This window comes from Rhipicephalus sanguineus, chromosome 5 (assembly GCF_013339695.2).
Source record: "Rhipicephalus sanguineus isolate Rsan-2018 chromosome 5, BIME_Rsan_1.4, whole genome shotgun sequence".
Classification (NCBI taxonomy): domain Eukaryota; kingdom Metazoa; phylum Arthropoda; class Arachnida; order Ixodida; family Ixodidae; genus Rhipicephalus; species Rhipicephalus sanguineus.
The window spans coordinates 145,308,292-145,322,300 of NC_051180.1; the positions used below are offsets into that span (position 1 = coordinate 145,308,292).

The following is a 14,009-nucleotide window of genomic DNA, read 5'->3' on the forward strand; positions in this document are numbered from 1 at the left end:
AGGCGAACGTCTTCACCACCTGACAAAAGCAGCAGGACACGCTTGCAGAAACAAAAACAAGCACTTGACAGAAAGAGCATTCAGTTAAAAAGAGACATGAACCCCCATGCGGGCTCGGTGAAAAAACACACCTTGTGGAAAGCAGACGTAAGCAGACGTTGCTATGAACAGCTCAGCTAAATCTTGCAGTCAAGCGCCTCCAGGATAGCGACAATACTGTGCGTACTGACCATGACAATCTTTGGTACATGTCTTCTGGTGTAACTTTTTCTTCGACAATACGACTGCAGAACACCCACCCTTCGCGGCCAGCATTGGCCAGTCCGGGTCGTTGTTGGAACCCGACTCGAACCACTTTCCGGAGACGGCCACGACCAGAGCCCGGCCTCCGCCGTGGTCATTGTCTCCGAGAGCGGTCGCCGGTGTCCACACGTTCACGTGCAGACAGTCCTCGGAGCCGAGCACGCTGCTGTTGTACCATTGGGCGCACAGTGGCCCCGGCTCGAGGTACTCTATCACCGCGCATTTGTCTTCGGGAACGGGAAGGGGCAACGGCGCCGCGAAACGGCGGTCACCCGCCGTACTTTGGGCGAACGGGATTCCGAGGAAGCGCGCCAGGGTGACGCCCTCCACAACAACCGTGCTGCCGACCAGCCGGCCTCCCTTGGTCTCTACCTGCGAGCCACGCAGTGCGCGGAGTCGTTACAAGTGCAACCACAGTGAACCGGCTGCCACATTTATATATTAATGTGACGCTCATAGCTATGTATAGACTCCGACCAGAGCTGCTAGAACACTTCGATGCGGCGCTTAAATTTAGTGGACGGTTCTTCTACCAAGCATATTTTAGTGAGAACAGAAAAAAAATCGGCAGATCCCACGCACTGTGGGAATCGATGTAATGCGAAGCAGCCAGCAAAGAGCTGCATACATCGCCTTGTTTGTCTTTGAGCCAAATGAAATCATTCATGCCATGGCATCTAGTCCACCATATATCGCCATGCCATGCACGCATGCATGCACAATCTAGTGTACACCATGCCAATGAAACGCATATTCTGATATATAAATGCATGACCTGCCGTTTATGTTCATCACGCACTCGTGTCATGCCATACCAATTTTGGTATATATCACGTTAACAAAACGGCCGGAAGCACACCATGACAGTGGCATGTAAATCATACCGTACATGACATGCATAACATGATTCGCATGTTAAGACCTCTCATTTATGTTCGTCATACAGTCACATCGCGCAATACCAATTTTGGTGTATATCAAAGGAGCGAAATGGCCGCGAGTGCACCATGAGTAGAGCATGTACATCATGCCATACATGACATGAATATTATGGTTTTTCATGTTACCACCTGTCACTAATGTTCATCATACACTCACATCGCGCAATACCAGTTTTGGTGTATATTAAGCTACCGAAACGGCCGGAATGCACCATGAGAGTGGCATGTAAGTCATGACATACATGGCATGCATGTCATAGTTTTCATGTTACCACCTGTTATTCATGTTCTTCATACAGTCACATCGCGCAATACCAATTTTGGTGCATATCAATCTAGCGAAACGGCCACGAGTGCGCCATGAGCATGGCATGTAAATCATGTCGTACATTTCATGCATGTCATGATTATCATGGTACCACCTTTCATTTACGTTCGTCATACAGTGGCGTCGCGCAATACCTATTTTGGTGTATACCAAGCTAGCGAAACGGCCGGGAATGCACAATGAGCGCAGCATGTAAATCATGACACATAACCTGCATGTCATGATTTCCATGTTACGAACTCTCATTTACGTTCGTCATGCAGTCGCGTCGCGCAATACCAATTTTGGTGTATGTCAAGCAAGCGAAACGGCCGGGAATGCACAATGAGCGCAGCATGTAAATCATGACACATAACCTGCGTGTCATGATTTCCATGTTACGAACTCTCATTTACGTTCGTCATGCAGTCGCGTCGCGCAATACCAATTTTGGTGTATGTCAAGCAAGCGAAACGGCACGAGTGCGTCATGAGCATGACATGTAAATCATGTCGTGCATGTCATGATTTTCATGTTACCACGTCTCATTTACCTTCGTCATACAGTCGCTTTACGCAATACCATTTTTTGTGTACATCGAGCTAGCGAAGCGGCCGCGAATGCATCATGAGCGTGGCAATTAAATCATGACATACATGACATGCATGTCATGGTTTTCATCTTACCAACTGTCATTCATGTTCTTCATACAGTCACATCGCGCAATACCAATTCTGGTGTATATCAATCTACTGAAACTGCCGCTAGCGCATCATGAGCGTGGCATGTAAATCAGGTCGTACATGACTTGCATGTCATGATTTTCATGCTGCCACGTCTCACTTACGTTCGTCATACGGTCGTGCCGCGTAACACCAATTTTGGTGTATATCACGCAAGTGAAACGGACACGAATGCACCATAAGCATGGCATGTAAATCATGACATACATGTCATGGATGTCATGGTTTTCATGCTACCATCTGTTATTCATGTTCTTCATAAAGTCACATCGCACAGTACCAATTTTGATGTATATCAATCTAGCGAAACGGCCGCGAGTGCGCCATGAGCGTGGCATGTAAATCATGTCATACATGACATGCATATCATGATTTTCATGTTACCACGTGTCAGTTATGTTCGTCATACAGAAATGTCTCGTCATACCAGTTTTCGTACGCATCCCTTCATTTAAACGGCCGCGAGCGCCCCGAGACCATGTCATGTAAATCATGCTGCACATGACATGCGCGTCATGATTTGCATGTTAGGACCTGTCATTATGTTCGTCATGAACTCTTGCCACGCCGGGCCAATTTTGGTATATATGAAATTAACGGAACGGCCGCAAGAGCCCAAAGGCCGTGGAATGTAAATCATGCTGTTCATGACATGCGTGTCAAGATTTTCATGATATGACCTGTCATTTATGTTCGTGATAAGGCCATGTTATGACACACCAGTTTTGGTATACATCCGATTAACGGAACGGCCAGGGAGCCCAAAGGCCGTGGAATGTAAATCATGCTGTTGATGACATGCGTGTCATGATTTTCATGATATGACCTGTCATTTATGTTCGTGATAAGGCCATGTTATGACACACCAATTTTGGTATACATCCGATTAACGGAACGGCCAGGGAGCCCAAAGGCCGTGGAATGTAAATCATGCTGTTCATGACATGCGTGTCATGATTTTCATGATATGACCTGTCATTTATGTTCGTAATAAGGCCATGTTATGACACACCAATTTTGGTATACATCCGATTAACGAAACGGCCAGGAGAGCACAAAGTCGTGGGCGGCTAGATAGATAGATAGATAGATAGATAGATAGATAGATAGATAGATAGATAGATAGATAGATAGATAGATAGATAGATAGATAGATAGATACGCTCAAAGTCGCAGAAGTTCGCTAAGAAATGCTTCGCATTTAAAAAAAATTACACTATCTCCCGCTAAGACCATGAGGCGATGCGAAGCCGGAGCACTTGCACGATCGCGTTCCGTTGGCGTACGCTGGGCATGCTACCGACCTCGCGCCGTGGAACGCGAAGAGGAACACTACGCGCGTCGTGTCTTCCCTCTAGCGTGGCCATTAATTCTCACAGGGCGTGCGGGGAACGCGGTCGACAGGCGCGAGAGAGAGAGGCAGCGTAGGAGAGGAGAGAGAGGGGGGGGGGGACGCGCATGCGCTGGCCCTCATCGCGGCGCTGCGCAGGAGAGAATTTCGGCATGTCGAGCTCGCATTTCAGAGGAGCCAACCGAGGCAAGCGCTGGACCAGTGGAGTGACATACCCATAAGGCCAATGGGGACGTTTTTCCGCTTCCGGCGACGGTGGCGGTTCCTGGGAGCGGCGGGGATTGACTGGATTTTGGATTTCTGCTGGAGGCGAGCCAATCCGAAAGGAAAAAATCCAATATGGCCGCGCCCGTTCGCGGTCGCTTCCTCGCTCGTGGTGCCGCCGGCCCCGCGGCCGCGACGTCGGTTCGAGCGTTTGCGCACTAATTGCTACTGCACTGTCTTCTCTCTTTATTGCCGATGTACGTACGTAATGTGTGTAGTTGTTTTTCTGCTTCGTTGTAGCCTCTGTGGTAGCATGGCGAATGGTGGCGAGCGGCGCCGTCGCAGCTGCATAGCAGCCGCTTTCGGCGCTCGCTCGAGAAGCAAAAAGCGCATATAACTTTCTTCACATGACATTTTATTGAAGGAAACGTAAATTGCTGCACGTTTAGGCAATATTTGGGCCATAATATCGGTAACAATAACAAAAGAAAACGAAAAAAGATTCGAAATACTGCTGTGGTAAAACCTGAATACAGGAATGCGTACATCGAGCACGCGTACAATATAAATAGGATACGAAAACGCATAATACAGCATAATACAATCACATAAGCAGGGTAAGCATATAAAGTGCTACATCAGCGTAAATAAGAGTACACATACGAGTTGTACAGATTATGACTAGCAGCATGAAGCGAAACAATCCCGCGCATTGAAATATATCATAACAAAACAAGTTGTTCGAATGGTTGGTGCATACTGTGCAAAAGATAATGACGCAACGCAAGCCGAAGAAAACAAGGGGTATAGGAAAAACACCCTTTCCTGTACTTTTTTTTTATTGCCCTGCGTTGTGTCACTCCCTTTTGCACATACACACACACACATACTTTTGCATATATGTACACAGAAAGTGCACCTAACAGTCATAGCCTTTGGCTCATGTAGACGAACCCATGGAGCATAAGTAGATCAATGTCATAATATGCTGCAGTGCTACAGCATATTATTTTGTAAAAGCAGTGAGACAAATCTACCGTTTGGCTCAGCTATCCCTGATCATGTTTTCCTCCAGGTAAATGTGTTGCAGGCAAGCTCACGTGATGTGAACAAGACACGCGATGCTTTAATTTTCAAGTAATAAAGGCAGAAAAACGCAACGAAGAATGGTCTAGACTCAGTTGCAGAGGTGACCTTTGAAATTTGTGGAAACATTGTGGTTGTGACTGGTGAACAACAGGAATGATCACAGGTCATTAGTCAAGTTGGAAGTGGTGCGAAATACTCAAGGTAACATGAAATATACACGAAGATAAGCATCTTATCAAAGAAATAGGTAGAGTAAAGTGCAAAGTTGAACGCAGCTTCCCTATTATTTTTCTACCAGGTATCATGTTGGATCCATCACAATGTCAGAAGATTTTCTGAGCAGTACTTAAATTGCAGATGGGGAACGCTTCACAGTTTCATCATAATGTGTCATTAACTAGAACTGCATCGCTTGTCATTCGTTGGTTCAGGAAGTGGAATGTCGGAGTTTGCAGAGTTTAGTTAAACAAGAAACACAGTTGCTCTACACAAACAGTACGTTGTGAATAGTTTCAGTGAGTATGGATGCATGCTTCTATTTCAAACTAACATGCATGTCAACCGAGTCGCAGCTTCTGCACAAACCCCTCTGGAATCCTCACAGAGCTGAGCACTTCATCAATGTATCTTTTATGCCTGTGAATAGCTGACACCATCAGTTCTTTGCAGTGGCACAACAGTCATGACCAGAGGTTTGTAATTGAAAAGTGATAGAGCCCCTGGGTGCTGAAAATCTTTTGGACTTGGCGAGCACCTGAATTCATGCATGCTTCAACCTTCGTGGCCCGTCACAGTGGTCTAGTGGTTACGGTGCTCAACTGCTGGCCCGAACGTAGTGGGATTGAATCCCGGCTGCATATCAATGGATGCAATACGCTTGAGGCCCATCTGCCTAGATTTAGGTGCACGTTAAAAAAACGCCAGGTGCTCAAAATATCTGAAGTGCTCCACTACTGCATGCCTCATATTCGTATCATGGTTTTTGGACATAAGACCTCCACATTTTTTATTAATCAACCTATTTTTGCAACGTTCATTGTGAATTAATCACACTGTTACTGTTTGTAAAGACTGCTTCAGTGTAAAACGAGTCGTCAGTATTATAAAAAAATTTTGGCATTTTTTTGGGAGGCTGGATGTTTGATTGCCTTCCAAACCATGTCAAGCAAACAGAAAGAAAGCAGAACGAGCAGGGTTTTCCAGTGCATTTTGGGAAGTGTTGGCATTTCCCAATACTAAAGCAATCCAGAACCTCTGGTTGTAATACTCATGCTGATAGGGGCACACAAGGCTTCAAAAAAAAAAGTTAGTCGGTTAAACTTGTATAATACAAAAGTAATGCAGCAGGAGCAAAAGTAGTCAATGCATTACATACAACCACAGCAGAATTATAAATACACATATATAAATATATACCTACATAAAATATACATATATACATAAAAATACGTACATATACACATAAAAAAAGAAATAGTGCAACACATCTAAAAAATGGATAGGAAATGGGTGCAGAAGGCTGCACTGGAAATCCAATTTACATAATCATGTTCTAGAAAGGCACAGGATAAATTTAGCCTGCTACTTTACGTTATTGCTGGCAGAAGCACTGTGCCTTGACTTTGTTTCTCGTGTGTTTTTGTTTACAAATGTAATGTGCCAATGTAGCCTTGTGCGGCAGAATATTAAGAAATTTCTCAGTGCAGCCAACTGAACAGAAAATAGCTTGCCGGATTGGCATCCTTTCCACCAGATTTTTGCACACATTGGAAAAATGTGCACAATAATTGATTTCATGTCTGAAGGCCGAATCTAATTCCTTTATGTAATTCAGACATGATTCAGAGGTTACTGCAATGGAACCGAGGAGTTTCTCGGGTACACCACTTTCCTTGAGTAGTGCAAAGAATTGGTGTCGTCCATGGAGAGAGCCTCCATCCACTTCAAGGAGTGTTCTCTCACATATGCACTCACTAGTCCTCAGTTCAAGAAAGCTGTTCACAAGAGTACCAGCGACATGGTACACAACATTTTCATACACCATGTCGGTCGCATCTTGTGAAGATGCCTGCACATCAGATGAATCAGAGGCCTGCTGCGTGCTGTGGCTTGTGGTTGGTGTGCTGCTATAGTTGACAACAACGCAGATGCACTCTCCAAGTTGTTGAGGAAAGCAATTGTTGTCACCTCACAGTTTCCTTGAGAAAGCTTGAAGAGCTTGCCAATCCAAATATGTTTTAGAGCCGCCACGAATTGGTACACATTTGGTGTCTCATTGCAGCCATGTTTTTGACAAATGATTCCAAAAAAGTTTTCTAGGGGATCTTGCTGCAATCAACGTGTGAAACGATGAGTGAAATCAAAGTCCTCTTTTAAACCAGTCCACAGCAACAACAAGGTTTTGATTCTAATCTGCCAACCTTTAACAGTGCGCGGCTGCTTGTCCCGAGGACTACCAAAGTGCCATTGGGCAATCCAACTGATGCATGACTCAAGGGAAGCACGGTGTTCCGACCCATCAATCATTGCATACCGCAACTTATCATCCTGATTTTTTGGGGTCGAACTGTTCTGGCTGTCAAAAATCTTATCCATTCTTTCTGTGAACAGAGCTGTAAATTTAGCATCAAGAGGAAGCTCTTGAATGGCAATGAGAGTGGGGAGTGCCACAGAGACAGATTCACTGAATACTTGTGTGGCATACTTCACTCTTATGTCCGCCACGGCCGCTGGATGAAAAAGCGCACTTTTTATCCAGCGGCCGTGTGTCAGCAAAGGGCATCTTGTAGATATGTTGCTCTTTGAGCTTCCTTAGCAATCTTTCTTTTTTAGATGTTCAGTTGGTGTGTTAGAGGCGTGATTTGCGAGTATTTTTGTAAAAGGTTTCAATGTACGCCCAGTCAACAACCTCGGAGCCGATCGTGAGCTTGTGTTTTCTCAAATTATTCCGCGTGCATTTTATCAGGTGTGGGATGTCAAACATGAAGTATAGTTTGCAGTTGTTGACAGTAAAACATGGTTCATGAAGAGAATGGATCAGCATTCTTGACAGGCTGACATTGTTTGACCCTTGATCATAGATGACCACTTTTACCAAAAGACCTTTTTTTTTCAAGCTGCATAATTACATCTAATAGCAGCTTGTGCATTGCAAGAGCTGACATTGCATTGCGGGACACTGCAAAGGCTACTGGCTGCATCCAAATTCTCGATATGCCAGACACAGCCATTAGAATGGCTGCATTTGCCACACGAGAAGTCCTTGTGTTTCCATCATATGTGTAGCCAATCACTATATCTTTTGATTGATCGTACATCAAATGTCTTTTCAAGGCTATTTAATCAAATAAAAGACAGCATGCTTTGTCTTGCAGAGGCCAAGCTTTAATGATTGATTCTATTGCATCCATGGCACCTGGAATGATACCAGGTGTCATTGGGATGTCTGCCAGCCAGCACCTGGGTGTCCGCACATGTGGCAAGTGAAGCATTTCTCTGAGGAAGCGTGAATTGAGAGTGAATTGTTTCATCCATTTGGACCAATGTTTTTTTTTTTTTGGGAATGTACCAAGCCTGATTCGTGCTTTAAGCAGTTCAAAAAAGGTCCTTTGACAAATCCGGTTCAAGCTTGTTTAAAACCTCCTGCTGCGTTACTCGCCTCGCCTCGTCCCTTTTTTTCATCTGACCGACTGCCTTGCGGTACCTTTCACTTCGTGAGTGAAGTGTTAGCAGCTTCTTTTTGGTGCGAAGGGTGTGCACAGAGCTGCGTTTTCTTCGCCCACTTTCTTGGCGTTTCTTGCATCTGCTCCGCGCTGCTGCCCTCCTTGGAAAATTGGAGGCCGCTCGGACTAGGCTCAGCTGAAAAAAAAAGACATGGAAGAATGCGAAGGTATAGGCTTTCATCAGTCTTGTAGAGAAAAAAAAATCACGATTAAGCTATCAGGGCGCAATCACAGGGCTACTAATATACGGACCACTATGTGCTGCCATGCCATTTTTCATTGGAAGCAATGTGTATTCTGCGACTGAGACAGGAATCATAATTGATTTATACATTCCAAGCATTTTATCTTCAAAGAATCATCCATGATTAAGGAAATATCACAAAGCATTGCAAAAATGAACATTTCATGAAATGCTGAACAGAGGCAATGACATTTACAAAGTGGAGGATTTTGAATTATTCATCTCATAAATAGCTATCTGGGCTGCATAAGCCACATTTACATGAATGCACACCTTGATTGTGCATCATATTCCGCTGGCCTATCTCGCAGAGCTACGCTCATCACAACAAATCGGACAGCACAATTTTCAGTGTGAACTATGTAGGTCCAACTGCACCCACCTTATATTTGAAATATAAATAATTGCGTGAACTAAATCACGGGTTGCAGGCCCTGAACTATATGTATGGTTTTGTCAACATTATAGGTTGTGACAATATTACACAGGCTTAGGTGTCCATATCTACTAGGAAAACATCAAGACTACTGGTCCATGCTTCCTTATGCAGATGCAGGATGTGTACTTTGCAATAATTCTCTCTCTCACTTTTTGCACTTACCATCACTTGGTGAAACCTGTGACGGTGGTGTGGGCCTTCTTGTGGTTGTGCTTGGAGAAGCGGCTGTTGAAAAAGAAATAAATATGCTATAAAAGGCTGGCAAGCAGGTATTTTAATACCCTCACTTTGCATTGCACATGTGAATACTGAGCAACAGACTTATGGAGCAATTTTCGCATGTGCCTGAGGAAAACTACTCAGTGTTTTCATCTCTATGGAATGAGCTCAACAAAGAAAGCACTGAGTCTATGCACTGATGTAGAAAAAGAAAAGATATCTATACCACGCAACAAAGTTTTCTTGCAGGGAGGTTGGTTTGTTGTGAACTCATACCGAGCTCCACAAACACTAGAGGAGTAAGGACGGAAACAGGACAGAGTACAAACTATTTATACTGTGAGATGCCAAAAGCCATTTTCGCTGCTCTATCTCCCTGTTTCTTCATTTTGCGTTTGTGCAGCATGCTATCAGTTCATCCATACCATGCAAACAGTGCACTCAGACATTCTTACTGGAAAGCATGCAAAATGATACTCTATGAGTGCAAGCAAACAACATTTTTTTCCCCTAGAGTACATTTCCTGCATTTAAGGTTTACGTACAGCAATTGTTCTCATAGCACTGGTAATTGAAAAACAGCTGTGGCATTTCTACCTACTGTTCTAATTTCAGAGAACAATCTGCTCGAGTGTGCAGGTGTAGAATACAAAATAGTACCGCTCTTTGTTTTTATTTTTTGCAAGCTATTCGTGCAGTATTACAGTGGCACCACCAACCAAATATTCTGTACCCTTTCATTCCAAGCAGAAAGGTGAAACAGATCCTTGTTCGGTACACCTACCTTCCACACTAGGGGGGCAGTCTCAGCAGCAGGGACGGCAACTCGCTTGCAGTAAACTGGTTGTCTGCAATTAAAGTACTCGAACTTAGTCACGCTACGGTGAAAAAACAGCTGGTAGAGTAAATACACTTGCAAGCTTTTAAAGGCATGGCACTAAGCTTAATAAATGTGCTTGCTTTTAATCTCCACTAAATTATAATTACAGATAATTACATATATCCCGACAATATTCTCTGAATTAAAACTTGATATATGAAACACAACTCGATCGAGTTCTTGTTTTTCCACTGCTTTTGCGAGTCGAAACGATATTGTAAGCTTATAAGGAATTATGGTGTGTAAACGCTAAGCGCAAACAGCGCATTGAAAAAAATATATAGAAAAGTGAAAGGGTGGCGGTGGGGATGGGTCCAGATTAGAGAGGAAAAAAAAAAAGTGGCCCCGCGCGATAAGCGCGGCCTGTTTCATGAACATCCAAAACCGAGCTTGGCCATGCCTTCGCCCGTTGGAAGCATCACGAGGGAGTAATGAAGAGATAAGCGAAACTGTTTCCGGAAGCTTCCCGAGAGCGAAAAGGGGCAGGTGGGTATCACGCTTGGTTCAAGGTCCCCCGTCGAGCAGCGCGGCAAGGTACGCCGAAGGGAAGGAATGCGGACAATTTACGGCGACAAAAATCCGAGCAGGCGGTCGGTGTGTAAACAGACACACAGATGAGGAACGCGGTGGTTTTCACTTGTGCAACACCGCAGCACACATTCGAATCTGAGGGCAGTGTCCCGAGTTCGCTACTGGGGCCTCCGCAATAACTTTGCGAGCGATACTTTCGTCGGCTGCGAGCACCACCCATAAACTACACGGACATGATGTATACGCACGCATTAAAGCGCTTAAAAAAACAGCTGCAGCGAGCACAACAACTATCCCACTCCGTTAATGTTACTAGCACGCATAAGTTAAAGTAACACGTAACAAAACACCCTGAAGACACGGTTGCATGACACGGTAATCCGAATTGGTTAGATTTCATGAGATAGTAGAGGTAACGTCAGGCAGTGAGGCACGCACATATATACTAACGTGAGCAACCATAACTAGCGAACAGCTCCGCTTTTGAGAGGTGACGCGCGTCGAGCCACAAACTGCAGCCCGCCCACTAATTTTAACTTATTATCGTAACCATTTCTCAAACAGATAGCTGCAGCAACGAATGGCAGCAAGAAAACTCGCTGTTCATTCAGCAACGACAGTCAAAACAAAACTTTGCGAACATCTTGGGAAATATATAAAAGTGAAAGTATAAATACCTGTGGTCAGCAGGGATTCTGAAGAAGTGTTCGCCTTCATTCCCCGAGGAATCGCACCACTTCACGCCGCAATAAAGGTGCGACATCGCTGCTCCTCGCTGCGGTGGTAAAGTTTGCGTTTCTATGCGCTCTCGTGCTTGCTTGCGCGACGTCTGCTTGTGCGCTGCGCAGGCGTGATGGCGGCGGTACCTAGCGGAGCCACGCACAGTCATGTTTACAAAACTTCTTTAAAACTTTGCCTTGTAATACTCGTGGCTGGTTATAGTTTAATGCAGAAGCACGTTTTTATTTACTACTGTGTACTACCGTGGCCGCGTTATTTTATTTTAATTAGGCTTACTGAGGCCTTCAATCCCCGCCCGTACCAGGTTCGCTGCAATCGTTTCGACGGTAGCGACGCCCCATGGCTTGGACGCCAAACTGCCATCATGCCTCGGGCCTGGCTGGACTGAGCGCACGCAGCGCTCTACAGCTTGAAGGAGAGGAGACTAGAGGAGGAGATAGCGTATGCGCCGTGAGAGCAGAAGCGAGAACGCAGGAGAAGCGCAAGCAGGTGCTGGTAGAGAAGTGGAGAGAGTAACGCGCAGATGTTGGAGAGAGGGAAATAGGAGAGTCGTGCATGCGTAGTATGAGTGCGGACTACTACGCCGCGCGCGGATTACCACGCCGCGTGACATACCCCCTAGCAAGAGATACTTCGCATCTAAAAGGAACAAAAAGAATATTTGGTAATTATACAACGTTCAATGTAGTACCCACGACCACCGCCACTCTGAGTTGTGGGCGCGGGTTCGCACTCAATAAATTTGTTTTATTAGGCTGTGTTCGTTAGCATTGCTGCGATATGTTTTCAGCAAGGCGTACACCCCTGAATATTAAAGGGGTACTGACACAAAAATTTTGGCCTCGCGTTTTTTTGCTGCAATGTGTTGCTGGGGGCCTGTTAGTGGTAACACGGCACATCGTTTGCTGCAGCGCGCGACAGATAATTAATTACAGGCTTCTCATTACCGACCAGTGTCAGTTTCGGTTTCAAAAACGACAAGCCTCCGGGTGCAACTATCACCACCTAGCGGCTGCAGCGCTCGACACGTCAGCACACAGAAGTGTGACGCACTTCCGCGCTGTTCGCGTCGTCTTCTCGCATTCGCACGCTTGCTGCACGTGCTGCGCGATGTCGTCGCCATCATCGTCCTCGTTGTCGTCGTCCTCCTCATCGTCGTCTCTTGGCGACAATTTTCTTGAGGCACCGATAGCGCAGCGGCGAGCGCGTCAAAACAGAAATGGCGGCTACGACGTCATCATAACTTGTTGTACCGGCTACAACGGTTACGTAGGGGAAGTAGGGGGGTCACCTCGGGTCACCTCCGAGGGTGTCAATGCAACAGGTGCGGCCTATAATGCTGGATCGCGCACGCGAACTTCAAAATTCATATAAAATACCTTCCAAGCTTTATTCGCTGTCGATATTTTGCAGATGGTATACGCACGTACCCGCAAATCGATCCAGCAGGCTATCTCGGCCGCGAAATTTTGTGTCAGTACCCCTTTAAGACAGGTGGGAGGCAGACAAACAGATAGCATTCGGATTTACAAGACATCATCCAAGGGAAGGTTTCCTTTCGCTGGCTTTACTCAACGTCGGTCGCAACAGAAACGTATAGACGTTTCGCCACCTATGCGGGTGTCATCATCAGTACACCTATGGCCCAAAAGAGCAAGTACACCGTACTTGTTTGCGAAGCACCAGTAAACAAACGGCAGGGGCCAGAATCGCCCGCTGACCGATCGCGATGAATGAACCATACCGCTACGAATTTTTTCGGGCATCGTGGATGTTGCACGCCCACGTTGTACTAGACTCTGTCACAACCAACATCTTGAAATTCTTCCCGTCTCCTGCCATGGTAACTGATAATACGTCGCACTGCTAAATTGATGAGGCTTCGCTTTCCGGCCATAGTGACTATACACTGCGATAGGGACAAAATCCAAGAACACTTGTGTATTTTTATATAGGCGTGCGAAACTAATCTGTAGTCTCTGCTACTGCGCGCCTCATAATCCTATGGAGGTTTCTGCACGTGGAGCCACGTGATTTAATTCAGCGATTCCCGTCGCTGTCCTGCAGACACCACTCGTACTACAAGCCCTATACTTCGTGGTAAAATACTGTCGAGGCAAGCCACACACGGTAAAGGACGTGTCGCTCCTGTTGTCTTCCATGTTTCACAGAGCATGCATAGTGAGAGGCTGAACTGCGCTGCACTTCAACCGATTTTTGACGCACCATAACGTTGCCCTCTGCGAGCGGCTTCTCGGGCAGTGGACAACTGTGTTCAGCGGGCGGCAGCGACAT

At 45.7% G+C, this 14,009-nt stretch overlaps 1 protein-coding gene across 1 annotated transcript in view; it reads right to left on the minus strand.

The window, feature by feature from the left end:
- LOC119392980 (neuroligin 4-like) overlaps positions 1-14,009 on the minus strand; it is a 41,155-nt gene extending 27,146 nt beyond the window's left edge. The window contains exons 1-2 of the mRNA XM_037659864.2: positions 13,941-14,009; positions 300-675 (exon numbers count right to left, since the gene is read on the minus strand). Coding sequence (XP_037515792.1) covers positions 300-675; positions 13,941-14,009 — 445 coding nt within the window. The remainder of the gene's footprint in view (positions 1-299; positions 676-13,940) is intronic.